We start from the raw sequence: 23,276 nt of genomic DNA, 5'->3' as shown, positions 1-23,276 counted from the left end.
CTGTCTCTCTCTCTCCCTATCCCCCTCCCTCTCTCTCTCTCTCTCCCTATCCCCCATCCCTCTGTCTCTCTCTCTCTCCATATCCCCCTCCCTCTGTCTCTCTCTCTCCCTATCCCCCATCCCTCTGTCTCTCTCTCTCTCCATATCCCCATCCTTCTGTCTCGCTCTCTCTCCCTATCCCCCATCCCCCTGTCTCGCTCTCTCTCTCTCCCTATCCCCCTCCCTCTGTCTCTCTCTCTCTCCCTATCCCCCATCCCTCTGTCTCTCTCTCTCTCCCTATCCCCCATCCCTCTGTCTCGCTCTCTCTCCCTATCCCCCTCTGTCTCTCTCTCTCTCTCCCTATCCCCATCCCTCTGTCTCCCTCTCTCTCCCTATCCCCCTCCCTCTGTCTCTCTCTCTCCCTATCCCCCTCCCTCTGTCTCTCTCTCTCTCTCCCTATCCCCATCCCTCTGTCTCCCTCTCTCTCCCTATCCCCCTCCCTCCGTCTCTCTCTCCCTATCCTCCCTCCCTCTGTCTCTTTCCCTATCCCCCTCCCTCTGTCTCTCTCTCTTCCTATCCCCACTCCCTCTATCTCTCTCCCCCTATTCCCCATCCCTGTCTCTCTCTCCCAATCCTCCCTCCCTCTCTCTCCCTATCCCCCCTCCCTCTGCCTCTCTCTCCCCCCTCCCTCTGCCTCCCTCTTTCTCTTCAGTCTATCTGTTGGTCCAGCCAGCTCCTCAGAGTTCCCAGGTTCCTTTGCAGCCAGAGGATGTTCTTCTGGATGTTATCCATGGCAACCTCAGTCACTCTCAGCTGAGATGCCTGCTCATGGATCGACTCAAAGAATACACGCACCTGGGGAACACACACACCTGGTAAGCATGGCCGTGGGTTATGGGACACACCCTCTCCCTCGCTCAAACAGAACTTTGCTTCTGACAACAAATGATATTGCCATGGAAAGATCAGTAATCTCACCTCAGTGAGTTCCTCTGTGGAGGAGAACTGGGCTGTGGTACCAATGATGATGTTTCTAATAGAGAACGATCCCAACTGGAACCTGCAGGGTAGAAACAAGAGTAAAACACCACAGGTTGGCAAAAGCCCCCAGGCTATGGGATTGCTGGCCTACTACTACCTACTTTGTCATCAGTATTAGTCTCTCAGTTAATCTTTCTCCCTTTCCCTCTCTCATTCTCCACCTATTTATCCTCAGTGTTAGTCTCCTTCTCTACCTCTCTTCCCCCTCCCTCTATCCCCTCCCTCTCGACCACCTACTTGTCCACCAGGGTGCTCCAGTATTTCTGGACGTAGCTCCAGGCCAGATGATGTCCCCTTGGGTTCCTGGCTACCATGGCGATGAGGGAGTCCAGGTCCTGGGTACGGATCACCTCTCCCTCTAGACCCAGCTCCAACAACCTGGGGTAGAAACACGCACACTGAATGTAATGTCAAATATTGAATTGACCGAGTATAGAAGACTGTACACACCTGGTTAGTTTGTTAGTGTCTCGGCTGCTGGCCAGGGCAGAGAGGATCTTGTGTTTGTGTGTCTCTGAGAGGGAGTGGGTGTATGTCTGGAGGAGAGACGCCCAGCCCGTGTCCTCCTGGGCCCCTACTGAATACACTGTCTCTGCCACGTCTGCAGGCAGGCTGGTGGATGGAGAGGCACAGACAGGACATGGTTTACTTCTGCAGTCAGGCAAAGTTTGCACCTTTGATTGGTCCTGGATTTCAGGAGGTATGTTACTGTCAAAGGGATGTAACCACACTCTCAAATAGCTGACAGACAGACAGATAGGCAGGCAGAGAGACATACTTAAGCGTGCTGTTGGAGTCCAGCCAGTGTGTGAAGCTGCGCTGGGCCTGCTTCAAACAGGGGAGGTCTCCTAGATGGCAGGCCAGGGAAAGGAGCTCCGACCTCAGTCGCCTCTCAGACACAGAGCCCTTGTCGCTCCACGTCTGACGGTCAATCACATCACGGAAATACCACAGGATGTACGTCTGCGGAAAACACACACAGAGAGGACATCAGACCCGACACAGAGCGGACATCAGACCACACACAGAGAGGACATCAGACCACACACAGAGAGGACATCAGACCCGACACAGAGAGGACATCCGACCCGACACAGAGAGGACATCAGACCACACACAGAGAGGACATCAGACCACACACAGAGAGGACATCAGACCACACACAGAGAGGACATCAGACCACACACAGAGAGGACATCAGACCACACACAGAGAGGACATCAGACCCGACACAGAGAGGACATCAGACCCGACACAGAGAGGACATCAGACGACACACAGAGAGGACTTCAGACCACACACAGAGAGGACATCAGATCACACACAGAGAGGACATCAGACCACACACAGAGAGGATATCAGATCACACACACAGAGGACATCAGACCACACACACAGAGGACATCTGACCCGACACAGAGAGGACATCCGACCACACACATAGAGGACATCAGACCACACACGGAGAGGACATCAGACCACACACATAGAGGACATCAGACCACACACATAGAGGACATCAGACCACACACACAGAGGACATCTGACCCGACACAGAGAGGACATCCGACCCGACACAGAGAGGACATCAGACCACACACATAGAGGACATCAGACCACACACATAGAGGACATCAGACCACACACATAGAGGATATCAGACCACACACACAGAGGACATCAGACCACACACATAGAGGATATCAGACCACACACGCACTCAAACTCCGCAACTGAACCTGAATGTTTTTAGAATTGTTTTATGTGTTTGTGTGTGTGTGTGTGTGTGTGTGTGTGTGTGTGTATGTGTCCTACCCTGAGGTTTTGTGTGACATCAGGTATGTCTCTCCTCTCCACTATCCTGTAGAAAGCTTCCAGGTAGCCCAACCCCTCGAGTAAGGGAACGGTGTGACTTTCTGATCGCAGGTAGCCAATAAGGTCCAAGGCTTTGTCGAGTGACAACCGACCTGCCCTATCGAAGTAGTATAGAGAGATGACGTCAGAAATAAAAGTCTGTTTGTGTTGTCTATTCACAGACAGTGCCTTGCGAAAGTATTCGGCCCCCTTGAACTTTGCGACCTTTTGCCACATTTCAGGCTTCAAACATAAAGATACAAAACTGTATTTTTTTGTGAAGAATCAACAACAAGTGGGACACAATCATGAAGTGGAACGACATTTATTGGATATTTCAAACTTTTTTAACAAATCAAAAACTGAAAAATTGGGCGTGCAAAATTATTCAGCCCCTTTACTTTCAGTGCAGCAAACTCTCTCCAGAAGTTCAGTGAGGATCTCTGAATGATCCAATGTTGACCTAAATGACTAATGATGATAAATACAATCCACCTGTGTGTAATCAAGTCTCCGTATAAATGTACCTGCACTGTGATAGTCTCAGAGGTCCGTTAAAAGCGCAGAGAGCATCATGAAGAACAAGGAACACACCAGGCAGGTCCGAGATACTGTTGTGAAGAAGTTTAAAGCCGGATTTGGATACAAAAAGATTTCCCAAGCTTTAAACATCCCAAGGAGCACTGTGCAAGCGATAATATTGAAATGGAAAGAGTATCTGACCACTGCAAATCTACCAAGACCTGGCCGTCCCTCTAAACTTTCAGCTCATACAAGGAGAAGACTGATCAGAGATGCAGCCAAGAGGCCCATGATCACTCTGGATGAACTGCAGAGATCTACAGCTGAGGTGGGAGACTCTGTCCATAGGACAACAATCAGTCGTATATTGCACAAATCTGGCCTTTATGGAAGAGTGGCAAGAAGAAAGCCATTTCTTAAAGATATCCATAAAAAGTGTTGTTTAAAGTTTGCCACAAGCCACCTGGGAGACACACCAAACATGTGGAAGAAGGTGCTCTGGTCAGATGAAACCAAAATTGAACTTTTTGGCAACAATGCAAAACGTTATGTTTGGCGTAAAAGCTACACAGCCCATCACCCTGAACACACCATCCCCACTGTCAAACATGGTGGTGGCAGCATCATGGTTTGGGCCTGCTTTTCTTCAGCAGGGACAGGGAAGATGGTTAAAATTGATGGGAAGATGGATGGAGCCAAATACAGGACCATTCTGGAAGAAAACCTGATGGAGTCTGCAAAAGACCTGAGACTGGTACGGAGATTTGTCTTCCAACAAGACAATGATCCAAAACATAAAGCAAAATCTACAATGGAATGGTTCAAAAATAAACATATCCAGGTGTTAGAATGGCCAAGTCAAAGTCCAGACCTGAATCCAATCGAGAATCTGTGGAAAGAACTGAAAACTGCTGTTCACAAATGCTCTCCATCCAACCTCACTGAGCTCGAGCTGTTTTGCAAGGAGGAATGGGAAAACATTTCAGTCTCTCGATGTGCAAAACTGATAGAGACATACCCCAAGCGACTTACAGCTGTAATCGCAGCAAAAGGTGGCACTACAAAGTATTAACTTAAGGGGGCTGAATAATTTTGCACGCCCAATTTTTCAGTTTTGGATATGTTAAAAAAGTTTGAAATATCCAATAAATGTCGTTCCACTTCATGATTGTGTCCCACTTGTTGTTGATTCTTCACAAAAAAATACAGTTTTATATCTTTATGTTTGAAGCCTGAAATGTGGCAAAAGGTCGCAAAGTTCAAGGGGGCCGAATACTTTCGCAAGGCACTGTATATACAGTGGGGCAAAAAAGTATTTAGTCAGCCACCAATTGTGTAAGTTCTCCCACTTAAAAAGATAAGAGAGGCCTGTAATTTTCATCATAGGTACACTTCAACTATGACAGACAAAATGAGAAAAGAAATCCAGAAAATCACATTGTAGGATTTTTAATGAATTTATTTGCAAATGATGGTGGAAAATAAGTATTTGGTCAACAACAAAAGTTTCTCTCAATACTTTGTTATATACCCTTTGTTGGCAATGACAGAGGTCAAACGTTTTCTGTAAGTCTTCACAAGGTTTTCACACACTGTTGCTGGTATTTTGGCCCATTCCTCCATGCAGATCTCCTCTAGAGCAGTGATGTTTTGGGGCTGTTGCTGGGCAACACGGACTTTCAACTCCCTCCAAAGGTATCTATGGGGTTGAGATCTGGAGACTGGCTAGGCCACTCCAGGATCTTGAAATGTTTCTTACAAAGCCACTCCTTCGCTGCCCGGGCGGTGTGTTTGGGATCATTGTCATGCTGAAAGACCCAGCCACGTTTCATCTTCAATTTCCTTGCTGATGGAAGGAGGTTTTCACTCAAAATCTCACGATACATGGCCCCATTCATTCTTTCCTTTACACGGATCAGTCATCCTGGTCCCTTTGCAGAAAAACAGCCCCAAAGCATGATGTTTCCACCCCCATGCTTCACAGTAGGTATGGTGTTCTTTGGATGCAACTCAGTATTCTTTGTCCTCCAAACACGACGAGTTGAGTTTTTACCAAAAAGTTATATTTTGTTTTGATCTGACCATATGACATTCTCCCAATCTTCTTCTGGATCATCCAAATGCTCTCTAGCAAACTTCAGACGGGCCTGGACATGTACTGGCTTAAGCAGGGGGACACGTCTGGCACTGCAGGATTTGAGTCCCTGGCGGCGTAGTGTGTTACTGATGGTAGGCTTTGTTACTTGGTCCCAGCTCTCTGCAGGTCATTCACTAGGTCCTCCCCGTGTGGTTCTGGGATTTTTGCTCACCGTTCTTGTGATCATTTTGACCCCACGGGGTGAGATCTTGCGTGGAGCCCCAGATCGGGGTAGATTATCAGTGGTCTTGTATGTCTTCCATTTCCTAATAATTGCTCCCACAGTTGATTTCTTCAAACCAAGCTGCTTACCTATTGCAGATTCAGTCTTCCCAGCCTGGTGCAGGTCTACAATTTTGTTTCTGGTGTCCTTTGACAGCTCTTTGGTCTTGGCCATAGTGGAGTTTGGAGTGTGACTGTTTGAGGTTGTGGGCAGGTGTCTTTTATACTGATAACAAGTTCAAACAGGTGCCATTAATACAGGTAACGAGTGGAGGACAGAGGAGCCTCTTAAAGAAGAAGTTACAGGTCTGTGAGAGCCAGAAATCTTGTTTGTTTGTAGGTGACCAAATACTTATTTTCCACCATAATTTGCAAATAAATTATTTAAAAATCCTACAATGTGATTTTCTGGATTTTTTTTTCTAATTTTGTCTGTCATAGTTGAAGTGCACCTATGATGAAAATTACAGGCCTCTCTCATCTTTTTAAGTGGGAGAACTTGCACAATTGGTGGCTGACTAAATACTTTTTTGCCCCACTGTATTTATATTTTTACCCCCTTTTTCTCCCCAATTTCGTGGTATCCAATTGTTACTGTCTTGTCTCATCGCTACAACTCCCGTATGGGCTCGGGAGAGACGAAGGTCGAAAGCCATGCGTCCTCCGAAACACAACCCAACCAAGCCGCACTGCTTCTTTAACACAGCGTGCATCCAACCCGGAAGCCAGCCGCACCAATGTGTTGGAGGAAACACTGAGCATCTGGCGACCCGTTTAGCGTGCACTGCGCCCGGACCGCCACAGGAGTCGCTGGTGCGCGATGAGACAAGGATATCCCTACCTCCCTAACTCGGACGACGCTAGGCCAATTGTGCGTCGCCCCAAGGACCTCCCGGTCGTGGCTGGCTGCGACAGAGCCTGGGTGCGAACCCAGAGTCTCTGGTGGCACAGCCCTAGACCACTGCACCACCCGGGAGGCCGTCTATTCATATATTAACACACACAGGTAGGTTTCTTACGTGGTGAGTTGGAAGGCGTTGTGTATGAGGTGTGTTCTGTCCATGAAGGTGAGAGCTGTGTGGTTGTCCTTCAGTAGTTGTATCAAGTCGTCCCAGCCTGAACCATCATAGTGGACCAGGTAATAACCAGCCATGTCCACATTCACCTTCACCCAGCCCACCTCCTCCCCCACATCCACACTGTCTGAGGAGAGGAGAGACTAGGCAATCAATGAATTAGTGAAACCGCACGAGCGAGACCACAACTATCTTCCCTGTGAGTGTGGTCATTAGGTGTCTTACCTGCGAGTGTGGTCATTAGGTGTCTTACCTGTGAGTGTGGTTATTAGGTGTCTTACCTGTGAGTGTGGTCATTAGGTGTCTTACCTGTGAGTGTGGTCATTAGGTGTCTTACCTGTGAGTGTGGTCATTAGGTGTCTTACCTGTGAGTGTGGTCATTAGGTGTCTTACTTGTGAGTGTGGTCATTAGGTGTCTTACCTGTGAGTGTGGTCATTAGGTGTCTTACCTGTGAGTGTGGTCATTAGGTGTCTTACCTGTGAGTGTGGTCATTAGGTGTCTTACCTGTGAGTGTGGTCATTAGGTGTCTTACCTGTGAGTGTGGTTATTAGGTGTCTTACCTGTGAGTGTGGTTATTTGGTGTCTTACCTGTGAGTGTGGTCATTAGGTGTCTTACCTGTGAGTGTGGTCATTAGGTGTCTTACCTGTGAGTGTGGTCATTAGGTGTCTTACCTGTGAGTGTGGTTATTAGGTGTCTTACCTGTGAGTGTGGTTATTAGGTGTCTTACCTGTGAGTGTGGTCATTAGGTGTCTTACCTGTGAGTGTGGTCATTAGGTGTCTTACCTGTGAGTGTGGTCATTAGGTGTCTTACCTGTGAGTGTGGTCATTAGGTGTCTGTGGATACTTGTTGAGGTGTCAGTCCTGTATGTCAGAGGGATGTGCCACAGGAACCTAACACAGAGAGATCAGCGAGGGGAGAGATGAGGCGCAGGAATATGACCTCACTGCACATGACAATCACAGAGAATGTGTGTGTGTGTGTTTACCCCTGCTGCAGGCTGGGCCATGCTGGATCAGAAGGATGTGCGGTCCTCAGGAACCTCTCCTGTTTCAGCAGGAGATGAGACCCCTGCCTAGTAACCGTTACCAAGGGCACACCTGTCTGCAGCGTCCAGGTGTTCATCATGGATGTCAGGTCCAGGTGCTCCCCAGCGTACAGGTTCTGACACACACACACACACACACACACACACACACACACACACACACGTAAACATCAAACTCTTAAATCAATTGTGAGACTTGACTGTTGGTACTGTAATGTAATGTACTGCTGTGTAAAGAGAGGTGTGTTTACTGCGTTCTTAGCTGCCTGCCTGCTGCTGTAACAGTGTTCTCCAGAGCTGAACTCCTCCTCTGAACACGTCTGAGAACAACAACACAGCACCTTACATTTACACACTAAATCATCCTACACAGAGGGTTTAATTAAGCAATAAGGCACAGGGGGGTGGTTTATCACCAACATACCACGGCCAAGGGCTGTTCTTATGCACGACGCAACGCGGAGTGCCTGGATACAGCCTTTAGCCATGGTATATTGGCCATATACCACAAACCCCCGAGGAGCCTTATTGCTATTATAAACTGATTATCAACGTAATTAGAGCAGTAAAAATAAATGTTTTGTCAAACCTGTGGTATACGGTCTGATATACCACGGCTGTCAGCCAATCAGCATTCAGGGCTGGAACTACCCAGTTTATAATAAAATATATATAATTTGAACGATCTACGCACATTGGCCAGGCTGTCCCACAGGTCCTGGTTGTGAGCGTTGCTGTAGCTGTACCTGCGAAGGTAGCGCACGATTCCACTCTGGAACACTTGGTCAGTCAGGTAGTGTCTGAGCATGTGCAGGACACATGCACCCTGGTGGATAAACACATAAACAGTACAGTACATTAACACTGTGGCCCTGATCCAATACTTTAGACACTCATCCTTACTCCCTCCCTTGAAGCAAAGACAGGGTTGATAAAAGCAATGTGATGGAAAAAAGATGAGCGTGTTTGCATGCATGCATGTGTGCGTTTTTGTCTACCTTGTTGTAGGATACTGTGTCGAACATCTCTTCAATCTGTGTGGGGCTCTCAGCCGCACTGGAGATGGGACGGGAGGAGTTAAGAGAGTCTCGACCAATCGCAGCAAAGCAGGTGTCCACCAGATAATCCTCCTGAGAGATAAAAAGGGCACCTTTTCAACAGGAATTTCCCTCAGGGACATGTGAAACATACATACTAATCAATAATACTACTGTGAAGTTGGAGTAGGGATGTGTACAACATATGAGTAACAGGATCTTACCACTCTGAGTTTGGGGTATGTGGCGTTGACTGAGATGTACTCCATGTATCTGGCGAAGCCCTCGTTCAGCCAGATGTCATTCCACCACTGCATGGTCACCAGGTTGCCAAACCACTGATAGACAGACAAACGGGCAGGCAGGAGAGGACAGACAATGAGAGATGTCAGAGGAAGAGGAGGACAGACAATGAGAGATGTCAGAGGAAGAGGAGGACAGACAATGAGAGATGTCAGAGGAAGAGGAGGACAGACAATGAGAGATGTCAGAAGAGGAGGATAGACAATGAGAGATGTCAGAGGAAGAGGAGGATGAGGAAGAGGAGGACAGACAATGAGAGATGTCAGAAGAGGAGGATAGACAATGAGAGATGTCAGAGGAAGGGGAGGACAGACAATGAGAGATGTCAGAAGAGGAGGATAGACAATGAGAGATGTCAGAGGAAGAGGAGGACGAGGAAGAGGAGGACAGACAATGAGAGATGTCAGAGGAAGAGGAGGACAGACAATGAGAGATGTCAGAGGAAGAGGAGGATAGACAATGAGAGATGTCAGAGGAAGAGGAGGATAGACAATGAGAGATGTCAGAGGAAGAGGAGGATAGACAATGAGAGATGTCAGAAGAGGAGGATAGACAATGAGAGATGTCAGAAGAGGAGGACAGACAATGAGAGATGTCAGAGGAAGAGGAGGACAGACAATGAGAGATGTCAGAGGAAGAGGAGGACAGACAATGAGAGATGTCAGAAGAGTAGGATAGACAATGAGAGATGTCAGAGGAAGAGGACAGACATCTGTTCCAGTCATTTCATTCAGGTCCATTCACTGTGAGGAGAGCCATTTGTCTCCCAGTGAGGATACACTTCCCAAAGAATGCAGAGGTTTATGACATGAAAGTCTAATCCCTCTTCACACTACCAAGGTTCACTTCCTGCCATGACCTGCTACTTCCTGTTCAACACCCTGAACAACTTTCTGTCCGGCTCTCACCTGGTGGGCGAGCTCGTGGGCGATCACCATGGTAACCCAGACCCTATCGGAGCCTGAGGAGGTGGCGGGGTCGTAGAGCAGGCTGGTCTCTCTGAAGGTGATCAGACCCCAGTTCTCCATTGCTCCGGCCTGAAAGTCTGGGATAGCAACCAGGTCTGGAGGGGGGGGGGAGGTAGCAACTTCAATGATTACCTTTGTTTCAACAACTGCTATTGAACCCTGGTCATCAGCACCGTTGAGTTACCTTGTTTAGGTAGTGGGTATTTGATGTTGAAGTATTTAATTACCTTGTTTAGGTAGTGGGTATTTGATGTTGAAGTATTTAGTTACCTTGTTTAGGTAGTGGGTATTTGATGTTGAAGTATTTAGTTACCTTGTTTATGTAGTGGGTATTTGATGTTGAAGTATTTAATTACCTTGTTTAGGTAGTGGGTATTTGATGTTGAAGTATTTAATTACCTTGTTTATGTAGTGGGTATTTGATGTTGAAGTATTTAGTTACCTTGTTTAGGTAGTGGGTATTTGATGTTGAAGTATTTAATTACCTTGTTTATGTAGTGGGTATTTGATGTTGAAGTATTTAGTTACCTTGTTTAGGTAGTGGGTATTTGATGTTGAAGTATTTAGTTACCTTGTTTATGTAGTGGGTATTTGATGTTGAAGTATTTAATTACCTTGTTTAGGTAGTGGGTATTTGATGTTGAAGTATTTAATTACCTTGTTTATGTAGTGGGTATTTGATGTTGAAGTATTTAGTTACCTTGTTTAGGTAGTGGGTATTTGATGTTGAAGTATTTAATTACCTTGTTTAGGTAGTGGGTATTTGATGTTGAAGTATTTAATTACCTTGTTTAGGTAGTGGGTATTTGATGTTGAAGTATTTAGTTACCTTGTTTATGTAGTGGGTATTTGATGTTGAAGTATTTAATTACCTTGTTTAGGTAGTGGGTATTTGATGTTGAAGTATTTAGTTACCTTGTTTATGTAGTGGGTATTTGATGTTGAAGTATTTAATTACCTTGTTTAGGTAGTGGGTATTTGATGTTGAAGTATTTAGTTACCTTGTTTATGTAGTGGGTATTTGATGTTGAAGTATTTAATTACCTTGTTTAGGTAGTGGGTATTTGATGTTGAAGTATTTAATTACCTTGTTTATGTAGTGGGTATTTGATGTTGAAGTATTTAGTTACCTTGTTTAGGTAGTGGGTATTTGATGTTGAAGTATTTAATTACCTTGTTTATGTAGTGGGTATTTGATGTTGAAGTATTTAGTTACCTTGTTTAGGTAGTGGGTATTTGATGTTGAAGTATTTAGTTACCTTGTTTATGTAGTGGGTATTTGATGTTGAAGTATTTAATTACCTTGTTTAGGTAGTGGGTATTTGATGTTGAAGTATTTAGTTACCTTGTTTAGGTAGTGGGTATTTGATGTTGAAGTATTTAGTTACCTTGTTTAGGTAGTGGGTATTTGATGTTGAAGTATTTAGTTACCTTGTTTAGGTAGTGGGTATTTGATGTTGAAGTATTTCTCATAGAACTCCAGTAGTTTGACTGCAGCCTTCAGAGCATAATGGGTGTGCTGCCATTTCTCAGGAGCAGCATAGACAGATACCTGAAACATATGACAGTGATGTTCTGAAATCACACATACCGCCTGTACACACACACGTACACACATTCACACTCACCCCTGTCCCACCTACCTTGACCCCTGAGGCCGTTGTTGCGCTGACAGATCTGAAGTCACACACGATGAAGGCCACCAGGTAGGAGCTCATCCTCACACTCACAGCAAAACGGTCCTCCATTAGGCCATCATCCAGGACCACTGTCTGCTCCTAAAGGGGAAACACACACACACACACACACACATTGTAATGCACACTCACATACTATGATCCACCTGCCACCGTGTTGCTTTTGTGTGTTAACTCACTACAGGCATGTTGGACAGGGCGATGTGTGCCCGGCTCCTCCTGATACTGACAGAGTAATTAGCCTTGAAGCTCGGCTCATCAAAACAAGGAAACGCCATCCGAGCACTGGTGGGCTCAAAATGAGTGGAGGCCAGGTTCCTGGAGAGATAGATAGAGGGTGGGCAGAGAGAGAGAGAGTGGAGAGCAGAGAGAAAGAGAGAGAGAGACATTACAAGTTGTTTATCATGTGATGTCTCACAAAAAAAACATTTGGTTAGGGAGTGATGCACAACACAGCCTTTCTCCCTCCCATGGAGAGAGAGAGGGAGGTACACTCACACACGCTCCGTACCGTGTCTCTCCGCTGCTGGTTCTGTAGGTGCTCCTGTAGAAGCCATAGAAGCCTTCTCCTAGCTCCGCCCCAAACTCTAGAAATAGGAAGTACTTCTGCCCACCGCTGAGCACTCTGGGAGAGAAGATGGCAGTCTGCTCATGGGTAGGATTGTGGAGCACAGGGAGCACCTGAAGACACACATGCAGTAGTAATTAGACTGACATGTCAGAGAAGACAAAAGTGGGACATCGTTACAAACTGAGCATGACGGTTTAGTTCTGAGGGAGTAGCCTACCTTGTCTGACAGGTGAGCCAGGTTCTGATCCAACATGGTTGCTGTAGTGATACGGAGCCCCTTGCTGTGCAGCACCACCCAGTTGGTATTGTTCTGAACCTGGAGCTCTATCCGGACAGTACCGCTGTAGCTGAGCATGGTGAGGTTAGGGTGGAGCAGGAGGTGGTAGTGGAGCGGAACAATGTACCCCGGAAGACGGAGGTGGCTCCAAGGGAATGAGAGGCTTCCTGTACCTAAGGGAGGCTGCTCCTCAGTGGGGTTAGGGGGCTCAGAGGCCTGGGTCGGGCTAGCGGAGGTCTGGGTCACACCAGCCAGAGACAGGAGGGCCAGAACCAAGAACCTGACCATTATGGTGGAAATGTTGTTGGAGGCCTACTGTAAGGATAAGGATCACTCTTGAGAGCATCAAACAGTCTGCAGGCACTCAGTTGGTTTTCAGAATGTAGAGAAACATCAGGGAGGATAGCTGTTGATAATTACACTTCAGGAGGAACGTAGTCTCTCTTTGGTTAGACGGAAATGTATAACCTTACAGCAACAGGCTAGGAGAAATGTCCAGAAGTTATTTCTTGAACCTGAAGGAAGACAGAAGAAGGAGCTATGTTATTTTTTATTTTTCTTACAGTGAATCTATTTCATCTCACACAGTAATGAAGCGGTAATGTGTTGAATTAATTTGGTCTGATTTTATATAGCCAAGAAGCTGAACAATTTAAATTCCGGTCTGGTCGAGAAAGGCTGCTATCTATTCTATGCAATGATACACACGCTTACAGCCAGGCAGCAAGCCCAGTGTGTTACATGTCAAAAAACAACATGCTGAGTGGAAGAGATAGCTGTTTGTAAGTTACCCTAGCTGTCCAGGCAGGCTACAATAGAGAAGGACTGGTTGTAAGTTACCCTAGCTGTCCAGGCAGGCTACAATAGAGAAGGACTGGTTGTTAGTTACCCTAGCTGTCCAGGCAGGCTACAATAGAGAAGGACTGGTTGTTAGTTACCCTAGCTGTCCAGGCTACAATAGAGAAGGACAGGACTGTAATTGTAATCTGATACTGGGATAGACAGACACAAATGCACATTCACCCCCTAAACAGATGAATACCTTTGTTTTGATGTTAACAAGTCCAACACTATCACCATAGAACAGAAATCATGTTGCCCTAGCACCCCAGATGTTCCCTGAGTTGGATGGAGGTGTAGACGGAGGTTCATTCCATGTTTTTATTCATTTACCTCATTTGAGCTGCATCATCCTTCCCTCGTTCTCTGTCTCTGCTGACAGCTTTCATTTTCTCTTTCATGCTCCCGCCCCCTTTCCTATCCCCACGAGTACAGCAGCTGTGTGTGTGTGACCTTCCCTGTTTGTAAACTTTTCCTTTCTTCACCAGTCCAGCCCTCATATAGGATGGTTTAGATTGTCCATGCATTACTGACTGCAGTGATATTATTAGAGTGTTTCTCCATATTTTCCAGGCTGATGTTAGGACTGTATATACATATATATATATATATATATATATATATATATATATATATATATATATAGCTGTGTCTGTATTTAACCTGTCAGCTGGTGAGGCGGGTGAAACCAGGTGGTTAATCCACACTACCCCCACAACAACACCACCCATTTCATACTGGAGACCAACATACTATTTCCAACACACTGTCTCTCCTGTATACACACACTGCAAGAACACATACTTTCCATGTGTCTCGTCCATAGTGCACAACTAGCATTCTGACAGTACCAGGAGGTTCCTGAAGTGATGATCTTGGTAGGAATTTGTGCGTGTGCGTGTGTGTGTGTGTGTGTGTGTGTGTGTGTGTGTGTCTGTCAGGGTACGGCTCAATTCAGAATTGAATTGTGAATGCCTCATAAACTCCAATTAAATTCTAGAATTTGAATTGAAGTAGTAAACAGGATACAGAATTGCAATTCACATTTTTATTAAAGGAATTAAATTCAGTCAAATTCAATTAAATTCGAATCCCTCTTCTATTCTATATTAGGTGTAGTCTACAAATATACACATAAAACATCATTATTTACTTAAGCAATAAGGCTCGAGGGGGTGTGGTATATGGCCAATATACCCCGGCTAAGGGCTGTTTTTATGCATGACGCAACGCGGAGTGCTTTGATATAGCCCTTAGTCGTGGTATATTGGCTGTGAAGACAGACGCTGGTATACGAGAAGCAAATACAGGGAGTGAACATTTAATAAATAACCGAGAAAAAACAAACAAGGACAGCGTCTGAACAGGGGAAACATAACGACAATAATGCTGACACGGGTATCAAACTGAGGAACAGACAGATATAGGAGGGGCAATCAATAAAGTAATGGAGTACAGGTGAGTCCAAAGAAGCGCTGGTGCATGCAACGATGGTGACAGGTGTGCGTAATGATGGGCAGCCTGGCGCCCTCGAGCACTAGGGAGGGGGAGCTGGAGCAGGCCATATGCCACAAACCCCCGAGGTGCCTTATTACTATTATAAACTGGTTACCAATGTAATTAGAGCAGTAAAAATACATGTTTTGTCATATCGGTGGTATACGGTCTGATATACTACGGCTTTCAGCCAATCAGCATAAAGGGCTCGAACAACCCAGTTTATAAATTAATATGAAATACTGTTGAAACAGTTGATTTGAATTATCAAGTAAAAATCAACATGCCAATAGTCTAAGTTATTATATTTAATTAACCACTTAAATCTTGTGGAATATGTGGAAAATACTACATTTCCCAGAATGCACTAGTTGACCCTGAGGCCTTCAAAAAGAAGCCAAACAAATGAAATGTTTGGGCGAAATATAATTGGGTATTGGAAGCACTAAGGTTAAAAGAGAATAGAAATATTGAAAAGTGATATATTCTTTGACCTCTGGAAGTGTGACCTGTCAAATTCAATGAAACTCTTGTGTTCTATGACAGAGTGTAATTTATTTGAATTGCACTGAATTCAATTCTACTTCCTGTTATTCAGACTCAAATTCTAATTTTACATCCTGTGGGGTGTGGCCAATTTGAATTTCAACTCATTAGTTGAGTCAATTCCAAAATCCTGAATTGAGACCAAACCTTGGTGTGTGTGTGTGTGTGCGTGCGTGCGTGTGTGCGTGTGTGTGTTTGTCTATGCAGGTGTACTTTGGGGATGATTATTATGATCAGCCTCTCACCTTATATCTAACAGCCCAGAGCTGCAGGTGTCCTCTGAGGTTACCTGTTTACTACTGATCTACTGCTGGCAGACTACTGATCTACTCACACAGTAGAGGACACAACCAGAGATCTCCCTATTGTACACTACAGTAGGATTCTATGGACCTCTGAACTATAGACACAACACTTTGTAAACATGATACCGGTAGAACGACTCTGTGAAAGAGCAGAGGTGAAATAGCTTTTCTGTCTTCTCTCTCTCTCTTGCTCTCTCTCTCTCTTTCTCTCTCAATCTGTGGGGAGATTCTGTGGCGGGTGTGAGGTCACATGACTAGGGGCTGGTAATCCCCCACAATGCACTGCTGCCCAGTAACAACTTGTGAAGTATTCAAATCAAATCAATTTGTATTCATCACGCATACAGTTTACACCAGGTATAAAAGGTGCAGGGAAATGCTTTTGTGCCAGTTCCATCAACATTGCAGTACAATAATCAATATCAATAATACGAGTCAAATACAAAATAACAAGTAATAGAAGCGGTAGTGTCGTAATAATAGCCTTTTATGTACACAGTATGATATACAGTATAGATACAATAGGATAATAGATACTGAATGTGCTGTGTCAATTATAACTGTATTTACAACTATAAAGTGGGCAGTATCTTGGTCGCGCAGTTGAATACATAGTATATAATAGAACAGCAGAGTTTTGTGTGTGTGTGTGTGTGTGTGTGTGTGTGTGTGTGTGTGTGTGTGTGTGTGTGTGTGTGTGTGTGTGTGTGTGTGTGTGTGTGTGTGTGTGTGCGCGCGCGCGTGCGTGTTAGGTTAGGTTTGAGGCTAAGGTTACAATTAGGGTTCGGGTTAGAATTTAGTCTGTGCAAATAGTCTCTAAGGGGAAAATAATTGAATAAGGTGCAGGTGCAGGTAGATAGCTAGGGTTCGCTGTTCAGCAGTCTGATGGCCTGGTGGTAAAAGTTGTCCCGGAGCCTATTGGTCCAAGACCCAATGCTTCGATCCCGCCTGCCAGATGGTGACAGAGTGAACAGTCTGTGGCTAACTAAAGAACTGACCGACTAACTAACTCACTTAAACATATATCTTCACACACTGCATTTTGTTCTCGATAGTTTTTTGTTGGTTTGTTCTTTTTTAGTTTGCGAACATACTGAGTAAAAACAAAAGGACTGACGGGTTGAGTCTGAGACTATTACAGACTGTCTTTCTCTTTCCCCCTCTCCCATCCCCTCTCCACCTTACCACAGGGCCAGTACATGGTGATGTGTTGGCCTCCCTGGAAGGTGAGAGGGTAGGCTGGACGCTGCTGGTGTGTGTCACCTCTGACCTGAGTAGGGGTCACCTGGAGGTTAACTCAAATCAAATCAAATCAAATTTTATTTGTCACATACACATGGTTAGCAGATGTTAATGCGAGTGTAGCGAAATGCTTGTGCTTCTAGTTCCGACAATGCAGTAATAAACAACAAGTAATCTAACTAACAATACCAAAACTACTGTCTTATACACAGTGTAAGGGGATAAAGAATATGTTCATAAGGATATATGAATGAGTGATGGTACAGAGCAGCATAGGCAGGATACAGTAGATGGTATCGAGTACAGTTGTTTAAAGTGGCTAGTGATATATTTACATCATTTCCCATCAATTCCCATTATTAAAGTGGCTGGAGTTGAGTCAGTGTCAGTGTCAGTGTGTTGGCAGAAGCCACTCAATGTTAGTGGTGGCTGTTTAACAGTCTGATGGCCTTGAGATAGAAGCTGTTTTTCAGTCTCTCGGTCCCAGCTTTGATGCACCTGTACTGACCTCGCCTTCTGGATGATAGCGGGGTGAACAGGCAGTGGCTCGGGTGGTTGATGTCCTTGATGATCTTTATGGCCTTCCTGTAACATCGGGTGGTGTAGGTGTCCTGGAGGGCAGGTAGTTTGCCCCCGGTGATGCGTTGTGCAGACCTCACTACCCTCTGGAGAGCCTTACGGTTGTGGGCGGAGCAGTTGCCGTACCAGGCGGAGATACAGCCCGCTAGGATGCTCTCGATTGTGCATCTGTAGAAGTTTGTGAGTGCTTTTGGTGACAAACCAAATTTCTTCAGCCTCCTGAGGTTGAAGAGGCGCTGCTGCGCCTTCTTCACGATGCTGTCTGTGTGAGTGGACCAATTCAGTTTGTCTGTGATGTGTATGCCGAGGAACTTAAAACTTGCTACCCTCTCCACTACTGTTCCATCGATGTGGATAGGGGGGTGTTCCCTCTGCTGTTTCCTGAAGTCCACAATCATCTCCTTAGTTTTGTTGACGTTGAGTGTGAGGTTATTTTCCTGACACCACACTCCGAGGGCCCTCACCTCCTCCCTGTTGGCCGTCTCGTCGTTGTTGGTAATCAAGCCTACCACTGTGGTGTCGTCCGCAAACTTGATGATTGAGTTGGAGGCGTGCGTGGCCACGCAGTCGTGGGTGAACAGGGAGTACAGGAGAGGGCTCAGAACGCACCCTTGTGTGGCCCCAGTGTTGAGGATCAGCGGGGTGGAGATGTTGTTGCCTACCCTCACCACCTGGGGGCGGCCCGTCAGGAAGTCCAGTACCCAGTTGCACAGGGCGGGGTCGAGACCCAGGGTCTCGAGCTTGATGACGAGCTTGGAGGGTACTATGGTGTTGAATGCCGAGCTGTAGTCGATGAACAGCATTCTCACATAGGTATTCCTCTTGTCCAGATGGGTTAGGGCAGTGTGCAGTGTGGTTGAGATTGCATCGTCTGTGGACCTATTTGGGCGGTAAGCAAATTGGAGTGGGTCTAGGGTGTCGGGTAGGGTGGTCTCTCAAAGCACTTCATGATGACGGAAGTGAGTGCTACGGGGCTGTAGTCGTTTAGCTCAGTTACCTTAGCTTTCTTGGGAACAGGAACAATGGTGGCCCTCTTGAAGCATGTGGGAACAGCAGACTGGTATAGGGATTGATTGAATATGTCCGTAAACACACCGGCCAGCTGGTCTGCGCATGCTCTGAGGGCGCGGCTGGGGATGCCGTCTGGGCCTGCAGCCTTGCGAGGGTTAACACGTTTAAATGTCTTACTCACCTCGGCTGCATGTCCTCAAAGCGGGCAAAAAAGTAATTTAGTCTGCCTGGGAGCAGGACATCCTGGTCCGTGACTGGGCTGGATTTCTTCCTGTAGTCCGTGATTGACTGTAGACCCTGCCACATACCTCTTGTGTCTGAGCCGTTGAATTGAGATTCTACTTTGTCTCTGTACTGACGCTTAGCTTGTTTGATAGCCTTGCGGAGGGAATAGCTGCACTGTTTGTATTCGGTCATGTTACCAGACACCTTGCCCTGATTAAAAGCAGTGGTTCGCGCTTTCAGTTTCACGCGAATGCTGCCATCAATCCACGGTTTCTGGTTAGGGAATGTTTTAATCGTTGCTATGGGAACGACATCTTCAACGCACGTTCTAATGAACTCGCACACCGAATCAGCGTATTCGTCAATGTTGTTGTCTGACGCAATACGAAACATGTCCCAGTCCACGTGATGGAAGCAGTCTTGGAGTGTGGAGTCAGCTTGGTCGGACCAGCGTTGGACAGACCTCAGCGTGGGAGCCTCTTGTTTTAGTTTCTGTCTGTAGGCAGGGATCAACAAAATGGAGTCGTGGTCAGCTTTTCCGAAAGGAGGGCGGGGCAGGGCCTTATATGCGTCGCGGAAGTTAGAGGAACAATGATCCAAGGTTTTTCCACCCCTGGTTGCGCAATCGATATGCTGATAAAATTTAGGGAGTCTTGTTTTCAGATTAGCTTTGTTAAAATCCCCAGCTACATTGAATGCAGCCTCCGGATAAATGGATTCCAGTTTGCAAAGAGTCAAATAAAGTTTGTTCAGAGCCATCAATGTGTCTGCTTGGGGGGGGATATATACGGCTGTGATTATAATCTAAGAGAATTCTCTTGGTAGATAATGCGGTCTACATTTGATTGTGAGGAATTCTAAATCAGGTGAACAGAAGGATTTGAGTTCCTGTATGTTTCTTTCATCACACCATGTCTCGTTAGCCATAAGGCATACGCCCCCGCCCCTCTTCTTACCAGAAAGATGTTTGTTTCTGTCGGCGCGATGCGTGGAGAAACCCGCTGGCTGCACCACCTCGGATAGCGTCTCTCCAGTGAGCCATGTTTCCGTGAAGCAAAGAAGGTTACAGTCTCTGATGTCCCTCTGGAATGCTACCCTTGCTCGGATTTCATCAACCTTGTTGTCAAGAGACTGGACATTGGCGAGAAGAATGCTAGGGAGTGGTGCACGATGTGCCCGTCTCCGGAGTCGTTTTTTTGGGTCGCTGCATGGGATCCATTCCGTTGTCCTGGGTGAAAGGCAGAACACAGGATCCGCGTCGCGAAAAACATATTCTTGGTCGTACTGATGGTGAGTTGACGCTGATCTTATATTCAGTAGTTCTTCTCGACTGTATGTAATGAAACCTAAGATGACCTGGGGTACTAATGTAAGAAATAACACGTATAAAAACAAAACACTGCATAGTTTCCTAGGAACGCGAAGCGAGGCGGCCATCTCTGTCGGCGCCGGAAGTCACAACTTCCCAAGGTAACTGGATGTCACCTTGGGAGGGAAGGTAGGCCTACACACACAACACACAGACAGACACACACACACGACCTGATGTTACTTGGGGAGGGAAGGTAGGCCTACACACACACACACGACCTGATGTTACTTGGGGAGGGAAGGTAGGCCTACACACACAACACACAGACAGACACACACACACGACCTGATGTCACTTGGGGAGGGAAGGTAGGCCTACACACACAACACACAGAAAGACACACGACCTGATGTTACTTGGGGAGGGAAGGTAGGCCTACACACACAACACACAGACACACACACACGACCTGATGTTACTTGGGGAGGGAAGGTAGGCCTACACACACAACACACAGACACACACACACGACCTGATGTCACCTGGGGAGGGAAGGTAGGCCTACACACACAACACACAGACACACACACACGGCCTGATGTTACTTGGGGAGGGAAGGTAGGCCTACACACACAACACACAGACACACACACACGACCTGATGTTACTTGGGGAGGGAAGGTAGGCCTACACACACAACACACAGACAGACACACACACACGACCTGATGTTACTTGGGGAGGGAAGGTAGCCCTACACACACAACACACACACAGAAACACACACACACGACCTGATGTTACTTTTATGAGAATCTTGTTATCTCTGTCCTTTCCAACATGACGGTCTAATGACTTGACACCTCTGTTCTCTCTGACATGTTCATCTAGTGAGTCCTGCCAGTGCTCTCTACAGTGTGGCCGCAGTGCCGTGGAGATAGTAACGGTGGCGACCAGTGAGTCCTGCCAGTGCTCTCTACAGTGTGGCCGGTGAGGAAAAGAACAGTGGCCGCAGTGCCATGGAGATGGTAACGGTGGCGACCAGTGCCGTGGAGATAGTAACGGTGGCGACCAGTGAGTGGACGTCATACAGCTGTTTAGTCAGTCACCGCTGCCAAGCCAGAGTCATCAGGACACACCATGCCACCTTCACAGGTAGGGCTCGGTGTGTGTGTGTGTGTGCGTGCGTGCGTGCGTGCGTGTGTGTGCGTGAGTGAGTGAGAGGATGTCTTTTAAATCTTGACTATGATGATGACCATAGAAGAGAGGATGTCCAGTATTGGCTGGGTCTGCAGAAGACGTCTCCTAGATGTAGCTGTGTGTTCATGAGTTTAGGCGCGCTTCTCAGAAACTTGGAGATTGTTGGAGATCGCAGGTGTCCCTGTGAATGTTAGGGTGACAGTTACATAGTGTGTGTGTATGTGTGTGTATGAACCTGTGGTATGTGATCATCCCAGACAGATGCACATGCAGAGACAACTGGCTTCCACTCTGACCTAATTCTCTGTCAGTTAGAAACACTAAGGGCTCGATTCAATTCGATTGAAATGTAAAGGTAATTTCCAATTGAGCCGATATATGCAGCGTTAACCGTGAATGCAGTCTCCACGAATGCTTGAACACTGCCTTTAAATTTTAATCGCGCTACAGCGCTGAACTTCGACAATACAGATTGAATCGAGCCCTAAGACCAGAGACAATGTGAGATAACGTAAGATATGTCAATCAAATGCAAATCAGCTGTAGAACAATATTATTTGGTCTGTAGAAGTATTTCTTGTAATCAAAGACAAAATACATCAGAAAAAGACACATTGGGTCCGTTTTTCATTTATTGTTTTTTAAATAAAACACTTGCACAGATGTACATTTTTTTCCCAAGTTTTCATTAGTGCCTCCATAAGAGTAAAACACTGACATAGCAATGGAGCGCCACTAGGTGGCAGTACAATCACATCTGAAACAGCCAGAATATGGAGCGTACCTTCCTCTAACAGACACTACGTTTATACATAAGTTACGTATTTCAACATTGAGCAGTCACTCTTCACCACACGGACACTCACACACAAGTTAAGAGTTCACAATGCCAGAGGCAGACTGAGCATACATTTCCCACCAGACACTGCTTTGTCATTTAATATGAGGGCATATATATCCCATCAGCGGGTGTGACTTCGTCTCGGCCTGTGGAAGTCCCAGTGCCCTGCCTATAGCAGGTAGTTATGTAGGTCTGCAGTGTATGCAGGCTTCTGTTCCACCCCAGCAATAACTTGCCTGGTTCAACTAATCAACCAATCATCGAGATCTTGATTAGCTGAATCAGGTGTGTTAGTGCTAAAACCTGCGTACACTACTTCCCTCCAGGACTGGAGTTGTGCAAACCTGGTCTACAGTTTACTAAAGCCTAGTCCGTGTATCCCAATCCGGGAGCAGCCCGTCAGCTCTGGCAGGAGTAGCAAAACAGAGTCCATCTACAGTAGCAAGTTTACTAAGAGTTAGAGGTGGGTAGGGAAGAAGGGGGTAGAGAGGTTACGGTTTGGGTTCGGAGGGGGTGTGTGGTCATCATGTTCGTATATGAAAACAGGCGAGCTTCGATGGTGAATCACCGTATGTGGTTGTCTTTGGTTGCAACAGCAAGCAAACTGAACACTCATAGAGAAACACACAACATAGAAAAGCTGATAGTCAAAGCTGTTTGGTAAATGGATTGAACTGTTACCACCAGCTGAAATGTAGCGCCAGTAAGAAAACTCAGTAAGAGCAGGTCATAGTCAATACAGCAGTGTGAACGAGCAGTGAACAGTGAATACCTTCATAAAAAGAGGACTGTCTCTTCAGTCCTTAGACAATAAGCCAGGTAAAACACGCTAACTTGCGCACGCACACACACACACACACACACACACACACACACACACACAGTATTTGCAGATATACTGTAAATGATAATCAAACATTGAACGGTAATGGTGGGTCTGAAACTG

General features: G+C 46.2%; 1 protein-coding gene across 2 annotated transcripts; it reads right to left on the bottom strand.

The window, feature by feature from the left end:
• Window positions 1–655: 655 nt before the first annotated feature.
• erap2 (endoplasmic reticulum aminopeptidase 2) lies at window positions 656–14,127 on the bottom strand. Of its 2 annotated transcripts, none has more exons than XM_036979917.1 (20): window positions 13,906–14,127; window positions 12,673–13,247; window positions 12,396–12,565; window positions 12,064–12,202; window positions 11,831–11,965; window positions 11,619–11,739; window positions 10,128–10,282; window positions 9,141–9,254; window positions 8,878–9,009; window positions 8,574–8,705; window positions 8,131–8,199; window positions 7,820–7,995; window positions 7,645–7,724; window positions 6,775–6,958; window positions 2,836–2,992; window positions 1,799–1,983; window positions 1,471–1,632; window positions 1,258–1,398; window positions 958–1,039; window positions 656–834 (listed from the first exon to the last, which is right to left on the bottom strand). In XM_036979917.1, the coding sequence occupies exons 2-20, from the start codon at window positions 13,018–13,020 to the stop codon at window positions 688–690; spliced, it is 2,829 nt and encodes a 942-aa protein (XP_036835812.1). In that variant the 5' UTR covers window positions 13,021–13,247; window positions 13,906–14,127; the 3' UTR covers window positions 656–687. The 2 variants fall into 2 exon arrangements, with proteins under 2 accessions (XP_036835812.1, XP_036835813.1); XM_036979918.1 differs by lacking the exon at window positions 13,906–14,127 and adding an exon at window positions 13,775–13,891.
• Between the last annotated feature and the right edge of the window lie 9,149 nt (window positions 14,128–23,276).

This window comes from Oncorhynchus mykiss, chromosome 6 (genome assembly GCF_013265735.2).
Source record: "Oncorhynchus mykiss isolate Arlee chromosome 6, USDA_OmykA_1.1, whole genome shotgun sequence".
In the NCBI taxonomy this organism is placed as follows: Eukaryota; Metazoa; Chordata; class Actinopteri; order Salmoniformes; family Salmonidae; genus Oncorhynchus; species Oncorhynchus mykiss.
The sequence above is the reverse complement of the archived record's forward strand: the minus strand, read 5'-3'. Positions and strand labels throughout refer to the sequence as shown.